General features: G+C 40.7%; 1 protein-coding gene across 1 annotated transcript in view; it reads right to left on the minus strand.

Moving 5' to 3' along the window:
- The window catches only part of MEI4 (meiosis-specific 4 homolog (S. cerevisiae)), a gene marked incomplete at both ends in the record, with an annotated part of 14,000 nt that extends 2,027 nt beyond the window's left edge, over positions 1–11,973 (minus strand). Inside the window, one exon of the mRNA XM_010179577.1 lies at positions 11,725–11,973. Within this exon, the coding sequence (XP_010177879.1) occupies positions 11,725–11,973 (249 nt within the window). The remainder of the gene's footprint in view (positions 1–11,724) is intronic.
- Between the last annotated feature and the right edge of the window lie 244 nt (positions 11,974–12,217).

Raw genomic sequence — 12,217 nt, forward strand, 5'->3', positions numbered from 1 at the left:
AAATCAACTGATGCTTCCAGGAGGTAGGAAAAGCCGGGTCTGTAAGGTCAGCTTCGCATTTTATATATCAACATGGTTCCCAAATGCCTCGCATACCTAAACTTGGTAAGCAAGCACAGAGGCAAAGCACTCTTCCCATGGTCTGACTAACAACAGGCATCAATCTTTCATGTCTTCTCTCCCTATGGTTTTGGGAAAAACACATTCCAGAAGAAAAAAAAAAAGAAAGTTGGTTTTGGTGCTGTTTAAGGAAAATAAACCCTTCTAGGGCATCCATCTACTGCTTCACTATGTGGATATTTTGTTCCTGTTCTTAATCCCACAGGACAACATGAAAATTGCTCATGAGGATGTACTGCCAGGAGGGAAAAGAAGCAAAGCAAGAACTAAGTGCAAAAGAACATGTGTATGTTCACTGATTCTCTTGTTGAAGGGGAAAAAAATAGGAAGAGAAAGAAAGGAGAAGGAAAGAAGAAAAAGGGAAGAAAAGAATAATACTGAAAAATCCATAGGAACCAAGCTTAAGGCTGTTCTCAAATGAAACAGGTAGCATATTCAATGAGACACTCCTATCAGTACAAGACAATGTTGTATTCATGCTTTGGTTCCTACTCACTGAGATTTTAAACTCCCATCCCACGGTGAGCTTCCAAAAAATGCTGTTTTAGTAAGTCCCCAGTAGCAGCATCCTTCTAGTTCAACAAAAAATACAGAATGCTTAAAAAATGTCCAGTCATTTATATGTTCTAGTACTCTGGGGAACAGGTGGAAGTTATATTTTAAAAAAAAAATCTACTAGGTAATGGTTATCTACTCATTATTTCCCTCAAAGTGTCCAGGAAGAGCTTATTGTTCATTTCCTGAAAGAAGGTAAACTAATTACTTTGTGTTTACCTACTATTTAAATGAGAAAGCAGTCTTGATGTTCACATCATGTGGTTATCAAGTACAGGAGAAAAAAAAAAAAGGAACAGCATTAGGCCTGCTTCACACTAACAATAACCTTTAAACAGTAATTTCAAAAACATTTGACTATAAATATACTGGAACAGAAGTATGAAAATTTAGTGCACATGATAAACTAACCACAAAATTTTACAATGCCTTTATGTAGCTAATGAAACATCTGGTCATGAGCAATCTCCTATGAAGACAGGCTGAGAGAGTTGGGGCTGTTCAGTCTGGAGAAGAGAAGGCTCCAGCAGGACCTTACTGCGGCCTTCCAGTTCCTGAAAGGTGCCTATCAGAAACCTGGGGAAGAGCTGTTCACCAGGGCATGTAGCGATGGGACAAGGGGTAATGGTTTTAAACTAGAAAAGGGGAGATTCAGATTGGATATTAGGAAAAAGCTCTTCACCATGAGGGTGGTAGATCACTGGCACAGGTTGCCCAGAGAGGTGGTGCAGGCCCCATCCCTGGAGATATTCAAGGCCAGGCTTGATGGGGCTGTGAGCAACCTGATCTGGTACCAGTGTCCCTGCTCACTGCAGGGGTTGGACTGGATGAGCTTTAAAGGTCCCTTCCAACCCAACACATTCTGTGATTCTATGAATTTTACAGCCTCCTTAAATAAGTCACATCAGATTCAGGAAATATTTAAACTCTTAATTCGTATTTAGGACTTTAGCTCCTTACCACATTAAGATCCCAAGCAAAAAAACCAGAATTGTGTGCTCCCCAGACAAAGCAAGATATGGTCATGCAAACAGCCTTGAGGTGCAAAGGCTAAAAAACCCAACATCCTTCTGCACATATCCACCACTGCAGAAAGCGCCTGGCCTGAAAACCAGGGGACAAGGGAGTGACCTGCACACTGTGTACAGTACGTAAGTAAGGTTTGTAGGGACTTCTGTGAAGTGTAAGAACTCAAACACACGTAACTGCTGTGGGACCACAGAGGCTTTTACTGGGGGAGTAGAGATGCCAATCTGTCTATGATTAACAAGTGTAGAGTCTCCAGCTAGTTCTGAGGAAGAAGACCAAAGTCCACACCATCTCCCAAATGAACACTTCTGAGTACCTGAATGCAGGCACCAAGACTCATGAGGATTCTCAGGGCTGTGAAGAGACACAGGAATGGCCCAGTTCCTGGTCCAACCCAACACGGAGCAAGAGAGGCAGCATTCGTAATACCCGTGGTGGTGGGAGGTGACTTCTCACACAGCTGTGCCGCTGGCTGCCACGGACTGGACAGTGTTGGAATGAGTGTTTGAATGCAGTTCAAAATTTCAAAACTGATGACCTCCAACTAATGAAATTCCTGTGGCATCATAAAACAGCCTTCAAGTCTTTTGAAAAACTTCACACACCTGCAGTTACACCAACATGAATTGTGGAACAAAAAATGGCCTTGAAGGTGACAGATGTAAGTAAAAGAGTGAAGAGATTATTTGAATTCTGCAAAGAAAAAACTACTTCAGTTTCAAGCATTAGGCATTGTTTGTTTTCTCACTTTGTAAGTACATGCATGGATTATCACTTGAAAAATCGAAACCAGTGATTTAGACATGTAAAGCTCTCTTAAAACTCAGTTACAATTGATGGGCTCAGTTCTACTTCTAAAAGAAAAGAAAAAAAAGACAACTAAAAATGAGACAATCTTCAGAACCTTTTTGATGATATTGCATTCTGCTTTCTATGTAGATGTTCAGTCAATAACTTCTAAAAGGAAATGAGAACATATGTGAAATTATTTTTTTTTCCTATTCCTATTTTTCACTTCTCCATGTCTACACTTTTCAAGACATTCTCTTGTTCTTCATTTAATCTGGAAGAGTCCAGCGCAGAGCCACAAAGATGATGGAGGGAGTGGAGCATCTCCTGATGAGGAGCGGCTGAGGGAGCTGGGGCTCTTTAGCTTGGAGAAGAGGAGACGGAGGGGTGACCTCATTCATGGGGATCAATTTGTAAAGGGTGAGTGTCAGGAGGAAGGAGCCAGGCTCTGCTCTGTGATGTCCAATGCCAGGACAAGGGGCGATGGGAGCAAGCTGGAGCATAGGAGGTTCAACCTGAACATGAGGAAAAACTCATTTACTGTGAGGGTGCCAGAGCCCTGACCAGGCTGCCCAGAGAGGTTGTGGAGTCTCCTTCTCTGGAGACATTCAAAACCCCTGGCCGTGTTCCTGTGTGACCTGGTCTGGGTGATCCTGCTCTGGCAGGGGTTGGACTGGGTGAGCTTTCAAGGTCCCTTCCAACTCGTAACATTCTGTGATCTTCATTGATTGGTTTGTTACAAGTGCACTTTCCATGAACGATGAATCAAGTTTATTCTCTTCTTAAATTATAAAAAAAACATTTCCCCACATGTATTAACTGTTTTCTTTACCTTTTCTTCATGTGTAAGCCAGTCCCTATTCTGCCATTTTCATTACTAACCAAGCTGGCTGGTTGAGAAAAAAACCAACTCTCTCTGCTCCCTCATGAGTTTAAGACATTGCTGTCCTGATCTGGAACCAAGACAAACTACTGTGTATTATCAAAGTAAAGGAACACCATCTTATACACTTGAACATTTTGAAATAATAATGAAAAAATAATAAAAAGGTTCCAGGATTATTCAAACGAAGACATTTTAGAAGCCACGCTTTGCTTCTGCATTTCCATGTGGTTTTTACAACCAGCCTGGAAAAGAAAGCCCTTCTGTTTAAAGCCAGGGGTTTTCATGCTGACATGCTTCGTCCCATGTAGGAATCATTTCACAGAAATGAATATAGGACTGAGTATCTAAAATTCTCAAATTAATTGTTCAATGTCAGGATTTAAGCACTTCTCAGGAGGCTTAGAAGCATCTACTTCAATTCGTAGGCATTTTGCTTACATAAAGCATCTAAATGTTTAGAACTGAGTAAGAACTGACAAGGATTTTGAGGATAAAAGCATTCATTTTTAAGAGATTTCCGTTGAAGATGGTACAAATCTTTTGTAGTTCAAGTCAAATAAAGAAAACTTGCAGTAAAGACATGGAAGGATCAATAATCAGGTGAGGAACATACAGATTTGGGTCAGTTTAGTGCTCATCAAGCAGCTTTCACGACAAAAGACCTAACATATGCTTTACAACACTGACCATCTCAGTGAGATGACTGAAAATTCAGTTCTAATCTAGACATGGGATATTTCAAGATATTAAATTAATTAATCCCAAAATCATTAAGGTTGGAAAAGACCTCTAAGATCATCGAGTCCAACTGTCAACCCGACACCACCATGGCCACATCCAGGCGCTTCTTGCACACCTCCAGGGATGAGGACTCCACCACCTCCCTGGGCAGCCCCTGCCAGTGCTCGACCCCTCTTTCAGTAAAGATATTTTTCCTCATATCCAATCTAACCTTTCCCTGGTGCAACTTGAAGCCATTTCCTCTTGTCCTAATGTTACCTATGAAGACAACCTGTCTGGACTGGCAGTACTGCACTGGAAGTACTGTGTCTTACTAAAAATCCCTTGCATTGTCAAGCAAGCTGAGCTTCACCAAGAGACAAGAAGTATCAGTCAGTGCAGACAGCAACGATCTGGGTGCAGCTGTAACGAGCTGAAGTCTGAAACGAGGTGGATTCCCAAAGAAATCAGATAGTGTGTGCATTCCTAAAGACACCTCTTTTCTTGAATACAACATGGTATAAATATTTGGATTTTTAATTTATACATCCAGAAGCCCACAAACAAAGATCTGCTTTGTACCCAAATCTGAGTTTAAGCTAGGTCCTGCCCAAAGAAGTGGTGGAATCTCCATCTCAGAGGTACTCACATGGTGTCCGGACGTGGTCCTGCACAACCAGCTCTAGGTTGCCCTGCTTGACAAGTGTTGGACAAGATGAGCTCCAGTGCTCACTTCCAACCTCAACCGTTTGGTGATTCTGTATGTCCAGAGAAAAATCTGACTGATCCTTAGCTCCTCACAGTAGGCTTAAAGGCAAGAGGATCCCAATTGTCATGGCCACACGCCTTAACCTGTTTTCACCATATACAATTCAGTTTTTCCCCAAACTATCATTCTGTTACCTAGAAGAAAGGAAATTAATTACACTAAATTATGAATCCCACTTGCTTTTATGAACTTTATTCCTAAAAATCATGATGCAGCATACCAGGAAATTGATCTATATAGGCAATTTCTAAAATAATAACAAACCCCTTCTCTTGCTGGGATGATTGGGATGTTTTTGCTTGTGAATAGGTTCCTTACACAGAAACCTGAAAAGAAAAGGATGCTTCTTGGGTCCCTTTGACCCAAGTACGTGCTCAGAACAGCTGTAGCAATGCCATCTGATAGGAGAGACAGCATCTGCTTTCAAAGGGAGAAAGTTTTCACAACCAAAACAGACCCGTTATCCATGGAAGGAGCAGTACTCTGAGATTTCAGTGAATCATTACACTCCAGCTGGTGCTTTTTCCAGATTGCAAATTAACTTATTTAATTATCCTGAAAAGGCCTCAGCTTTCATAAAGTTTCCCCATTGTGTCACTACAATTACGGGGAACAGATTTATCTCATCATCATATTCCAAGAGCCATATTCTCATAAATCTGTGCTAAACACATTTTAACTTCATTTCTGTCATCTCACATATCTGTTCTCAGTTCCCTGCTCCCCTCCTAGAAAAACAAAATACTTTTTAGGTTGTGAGACATTACTTGCAATGCTGCCTACTTGCATTAGTACCAGTGGTAGAAGCACGGGAGGACACTTCAGATGTCAAATGACTGTTGATTTTTTGAAGTACTGCTTGTCTGACACCATCATGCCTCAGAGAAAATGCCGAAATGCCACTTAGTTAGGCTGGGCTGCCCTTATGGATCTGTATGGAGAGAAGGCCAACTTTTCAGGGGACAGAGGAAAGGAGGAAGCATTTCTTTATGCAGAAACATCACATCCCTAAGCACAAGACAAAAAGAATCAGATGTGTTTCCCGTGGAGACATCAAGCCAAGTGTTGACTGCTGCCCAATGGAGAATACTCTCACCTTGGAAAAAGAAAAAGCCGAACATATCCCTCAGAGGCCGACAGTTCCTCTGCAACTGTCGTTCGTTTGCAGTCTTGCTGCCTGCCAAATACCAGGGGGAAAACGTGGTGACAGGACACAGCAATCTCCAACAGCAGCACATTCAAACACACTGACTGGAAGAAATGGCTTTTACATAAACATACCATGGTAACTTGGAAATTCTGGTCTGTTTTCCTCTACCTTAATACCATGCCATAAGCACTAAAATCTCTGTGAAGTGCTACTCGGGGCAGCTGTAAACATTTCATACCATTTCATCTCCTTTCGGGGGAGGGAAATAATTTCTCCTAATAGACTAATATGTTTCATCATTATTACTCTGATTTGGACTGCTGCTCCCTCCAAAACAAGGAAGATTCCTTTATGAGGCTGCAGATAACACATTCACTGAGGAATATGCATTTGTTTTGGACTGATCTTTCTGAATTAATCTGATTGGTTTCTCTTCGAATATGAGCTTTAAGAAAAATAAATCTAGTATCAATTATGTTCTCCCACCACTCCTATTAGCGCAAGCAGGCAGAAGAAACGCCACAAGTTAAGTTATTTGCATCACGGTGGAGAGTTTTGCCCTTTCAGAGGTTTCAAATCAAATTATTCAGAAAAGATTTTGACTGGCTATTGCTTTTCCTGCTCTCATCCAAGCAGAACTTACCTGATCCATTCTTTGCCTACAGAGGAAATGCTGGGGCTTGAAGCTGAGCACACAGAGTTTCTGCCTCTCCCTGCTGAGCAAGAAACACCAGAGCCATGACTTACAAGGAAGGGGAAAGGGAAGAGGTGGCTGAATTCTGTGGTCCCAAACAAGGCAGCTGGTAAACTGGAGCTGTGTATCATCTATAATAGGTTTTACTTCAGCAGATAATTGCTCCCTTTTTCCACACGTACAACTAAATGCCTCAAGAAAGACACCAAGTTAAGGAGTGAAGCAGGAGATACAAAGTTATTTTTGTCTTGTTCCCTTAAGAGGCACAAGTGGCTTCAAATGTCTTGACACAGGAAGCAGAATTTAGGGAACAGCACCCTGAAAAGTCAAACACAGCCTCAGGACGCAGTTAAAAATCATTCATTCACGTTAATGACTTTCTGATTCAGAGTTCAGCATTTCCCTGAACACAGACACACAATGGTAGGGCTGCCATATGCTACTGTGGAGGCTAAGAACACAGGAGGGGGCTTCAGGGCATAGCAGATGAAGTTCTACCAGAAGTATCTATAAAAAAAAGAAGAAACTAATTCTAAAAAATGGGGGATTTGTTTGGTGTTTTTCTGTTTGTTTGGTTTTTTTACTTAGAGGAGCAAGCAGTTCAGTAAATTCCTATCCACTGCATAAGAAGGGAACAACATGAACCAAGATCAAAGGTGAAGCGAAGGAAGAGAAAACACATACTCCATACAAGTTTTGCTAAAAATATACCCGGGATAACTGATTTGGAACCCTTCAAGAGCATCAGCCTAAAGCAACCAAGGCAATAAACATCTATCCTCTAAACTGCCATTCCTAAAAAGGGCAGAGTATTGCACTTATGCCTTCTCAGGCTGGAGTAACAGCTGCAGGCTTTTCAGATCTCTGTAACAGAGGCTGCCACAAAACGATACGATCGTTGGTTTGATGAGCTGATAACAGCCAAGGAATTTGTCTTTGAGGACAGGTGCTTCAGTCCCTAAATCGATCAATTCATCAATGCTTTGTAAGACCCTTCAACTTTTCACGTAGCTCCAACGCACACTGACAACAGAATGCTCAAATATTTTATATTCTTATTCTTAGAATAACACCACGGAGTTTCTCTCCTTCTTTCTGTGAAATATCAACAGGAATCAAAGAAAGATAAGAAACTTTGATTAATATGAAATTTGGGGTTTTTTCTACCCATGGGCATAGTTGTAAGGACAATATTGGCAAGGTGAAAAATAATGAACAGACAATTACCAAAAGATTTCCTTCTCCTCCTCCTCCTCGGATGGCTGACGTACAGCCAAAAACACCACCAGTGTCCTTGTATTCAGAAAGACAGCTGCACATTAATTCACATAAGGAACTTCCAGACACAGCACAGTCAGTGAATATACACCACAGCAATTTTATAAACAGCTTATTAAACTGTAACAGTCCATACTACCAGTTTACCTGTAGCAAAGCCTGCTACTCCCCCTCAGCGAAGAACCCCAAACATTTTCGGGAGCTCTGAGGACAGGTGGGACAAAATAATTTAGTCAACATATCTTTAAAAACGGATACTTTGTTCTTTCTCCTTCCTGTGCTTGTGCATCCAAACTGCGTGCAATGTTATGTGGAGAAGAAAAACAGGCATCACAGCTTCAAAGAGCTCACAGGTTTCTCACATCAGGGGAAAAAACCTCCAAGGGCAGTATCTAATAATTCCTGAAGCCTTCCAAAGACTACCATTATTATTACAAACAGCAGGTGGGAGAGGAAAGCTCTCACACTCAGAATGCAGAGCAGGGAAGATCCAGCTGCAAAGTGAACCTTGGCTGAAGGACTCGAACTCTTCAGCTCTCAACAGGCAGCAGCAGACACAAATGCAGCATCTGATCCCTACTGCATCAGATTTTTCAGTGGTGGGTTTTGTGAAACCCTGGTATCATTGCTTCTATAGAGTTGTTAAGCAGAACGCAGGACGACAAAGAAAAGCTGAGGGTTTGAATTCTTTAAGAGGTTGCATCTTCTTAAGCAAGGTAACTCCAAAAATGAGGCTGGATAAACCAGTGGCAGAGGAGAGGGATCTATGATACCTGTAAACTACCTGGCCCCAAGAACAAGTCCACTTATCCTTGGCCCTAAAGAGAATTTCTATGGTGTGATTTTAGGCAGTAAACTTGGGCAATATACCATCAACAACAAACCAAAGCAATGGCTTGATGGATCTATAGCAGCCTTCAGGTGAACACGGCAGAACACTACTGGTACCACCTTTCCTCTCAGCTTAGATTCAAGTTCCTTGTGCCTTCCTACCTCAGCAGTAGCCATCCTTTAGCTTCTGATCTCCATGGGCTTGAAAAATCTCAAAACTGGCACAATGTAAAAGAGAGGATTTTTTTTCTCCCCAGAGCAGAAGATGGCAGTGGTAGAGCGGCCTCTATTTCATGTGAGCTTTGCTTCTACAACCACCTCCCTTTAAATGTCAGCCACAGTTGTTCTACTATTAATATATATCAGCTTGATCATGAGAAGAGTGCACAGATACTCTGTCAGGTATCAGTAATGATCTTGCTTTACACAAAAGCAAGAGACTGAGCATTTGTCTCCAGTGTAACTGTGAATCCTCACTCTGTAGTTATATCTGTTTGATATTTTCAAAATAACACATGGCTCACATCCATTATCAGAAGAGTTCACATGTCACACCAAGCTTCAAGAGGGAGGAACAGTCAAACAAGTCAAAAGAAAGAAGTAACACAAAAAAAAAACTTTGTCCCAAAGTTAAACTACAAGAACTCAGAAGAGTTGTTTCAAGACTAAGGAAAACCTGTATGAAGAAATAGAAATTATGATACAGTTGAGATTTTCCACACATTTTTGCTCTCTTATACCAAGTGGTTAAGAGAAACTAAAGGGGAAGAACATGGTCTACTCCTCTTGGACAGTGTGTGATGCAGGTAGGGCTAATGTGAACTCCTATAGATATTTCAAATGTCAGAATGTTTTCTATCTAACAGGTTTATCCACCACTGTGATCATAAACATAAACAAACTTTCAAAGGGAAAAGCAGCTACACACTAATCCTTCAAATTAGAAGGGTGCTGGTTTTGTACCCTAGAGAAAGTGAAGGAATATAGAAGGATTATAGATACCACATGCTCATCTCTACCATTTATAATTCTGTTAGCTAAACACAGACTGAAATTACAGTTTGGCTTCACTGAAAAATGAGATTTGGTGAGCTGACCCAAGGTATGTTTGAACAGGCTGCTGAGACAGTAAAAAATAAAAAGAACTGTCTATGAAGAGCTGCTTACTGAAGTGTTTTGGGAATCACAGAACTTCTTCTAAGCCTATTGCCAGCAGAATGGAGAGGGACATCTTTTGTGGACAACTCACCATATCCATATTAGTGAATACTGCAATGGGTCAAGTGCACCATAATCTGCAGAGTCAGCATGCTATTTCTCTGTACAGACAATGAAGAAAGCACAGAAAATGTAGTGCAACTGTAGACATCTAAAATTAAACAAGGATTATCACATTTAGGTCTGTGAACAAACTTCAGTGTGACTAGGGCAAGGAAAATTAACATCCTTCGGAAGAGGTGTTATTCACCAGGGAGACTTGCTTTTCCCTGCCTATCTCACAACTAAGAGAGCTTACTTTAGCAAGTGAGGTATCAGTATTGCTCAGGTCAACAGCCTGGGGAAAAGAATATTTTAAAAGTTACAACTTGGAGTAAGAAGTTGCAGATGAATTGATTTTGTCTCTAGCATTTGATACGTTCTGCTCAGCCCACAATTAGAATATCCTATTGACATTAGATGTCAATAAACCCCTCCTGACACCTGCTGCAAACAGCAGTTTGAAAGTTACTTTTAAATAAACTATGTTTGGAACAGGTTGCAGAGAACAGACACACAAACAGTAACTAAGTATGAATAATCAGTAACTGACTTCTCCAGAGAGAAAGGTCTATTATAAAAAAATACCCACAACATTAGAGCCTCTAGCTAAAGTCCAATACATCCCCCCTCTCAAACAAAAGTAGAGTCCAGCAATCTTGTCACGAGGGAACAAAGAAGCTACCGTTTCAGTACAAAAGCACTGCAGTAAAGCCTCATCAAGTGTTCTATATGGGAACCTCCTAAAAATCTCAAGTCATAAAGCAACTAGTTATACATTTTGGTTTCAGAGATCCCTTCAACAGTGAACTGTCTCCTTCATTCAGTCCAAAGCTTTCTGACCTCCATCTCCCAGGGGAAGTATCTCCCTAGAGCCTGGAGACATCCTCCACTGCCTGAGTAGAGGTTGGACTGGATGATCCTTGTGGTCCATTCCAATCTGGTATTATATGATTCTATGATTTCCAAGCTCATCCTGTGTCATTTATCTCTTGGAGTGAGAACAACTCACTTCACATGCACAAGTCAGAGAAATAGCAACTTTTCAGCTCATTTTAATTTAAAAAAAAAATTATTTAACTAAAAGCTTTCTTGAATCCTACAATATTTTATAATGTATCATAATAAACAGTCACAGTATCGACAGTCCAAATGCATTAACAGAAATAGTGGACATACAGTCCCCTTTGCCTGCCCAGCCTTCCCATTAGACACATTGAGGATTCATGCTTTCAACATATTAGGCTTAAATTCTCATTTTAAGCGTCTTTAAAGTGGCAAAAAAAATTGCAATATGTCTTTAAGGCATGTTCCAAATGTAAATAGGGTACATCAATATTTTCACAAACCAACATCTCTGAGATTATAGAGTAACACTTTGTATTGACAATTTTGCCTGGAATTATTCCACAAGGTACAGATTGATTCTGAAGGTTAAAAACCTAAGTCCTGAGTAAGCATCAAATCCTCAAGCTCAATCCCATTACAAACGAATTAAGTGTTCTCCTACTTCAGAGCTTTGGGAAAAACAGAAAGCTGTACCCTGAAGACTCTCAGATCTTGGTACAAGAAATGGTGCAGGCAACATGAAAGCTGTTTGTTTCCTTGCTACTGCAACATAGTTTGAAGTTATTTCTGAAACTTACCATTTTCCAAGTAGAGTCTCGGACAGATCTTGTTCAAAAGAAGTTCCTGACGTAATCGAAGAACCTCAGCTTCCAGCACTTCAACTTTCGATTTCCATCCAAAATCTTGTTCGGACACAGTTTTGGCAAGGTGCTCAGTGTATTCTTTGCAACTCTTCCCCGGTGGTTTGGAGCGGATAATTGCAAAAGCCAATGCTAGTTTTGATATTTTCAAATACCAAAGTTGGTCTTCTCTTCTGCCTTTGATTTCTATTATATTAGAAAAACAGAAAACAAAAAAAGTAACTTTACTATGACTCTATTAAGGAAACCACACAGAGTATCTTCCTGGCTTTGAAAACTGTTCAACAGCAAGACCAATTATTTTATTTCTAGTGCATTACTAAATCATCAAAGAAAAGAGTAGAAATATAAGCATCTGTGCACAACGCAAGAAGAAAACACACATGAGCTGCACTGCAGCTCTAACAGTAAAGTTCAGGCAGTGTTTGAG

The sequence above is a fragment of the Mesitornis unicolor genome, unplaced genomic scaffold, assembly GCF_000695765.1.
Source record: "Mesitornis unicolor isolate BGI_N332 unplaced genomic scaffold, ASM69576v1 scaffold1780, whole genome shotgun sequence".
Taxonomy (NCBI): Eukaryota; Metazoa; Chordata; class Aves; order Mesitornithiformes; family Mesitornithidae; genus Mesitornis; species Mesitornis unicolor.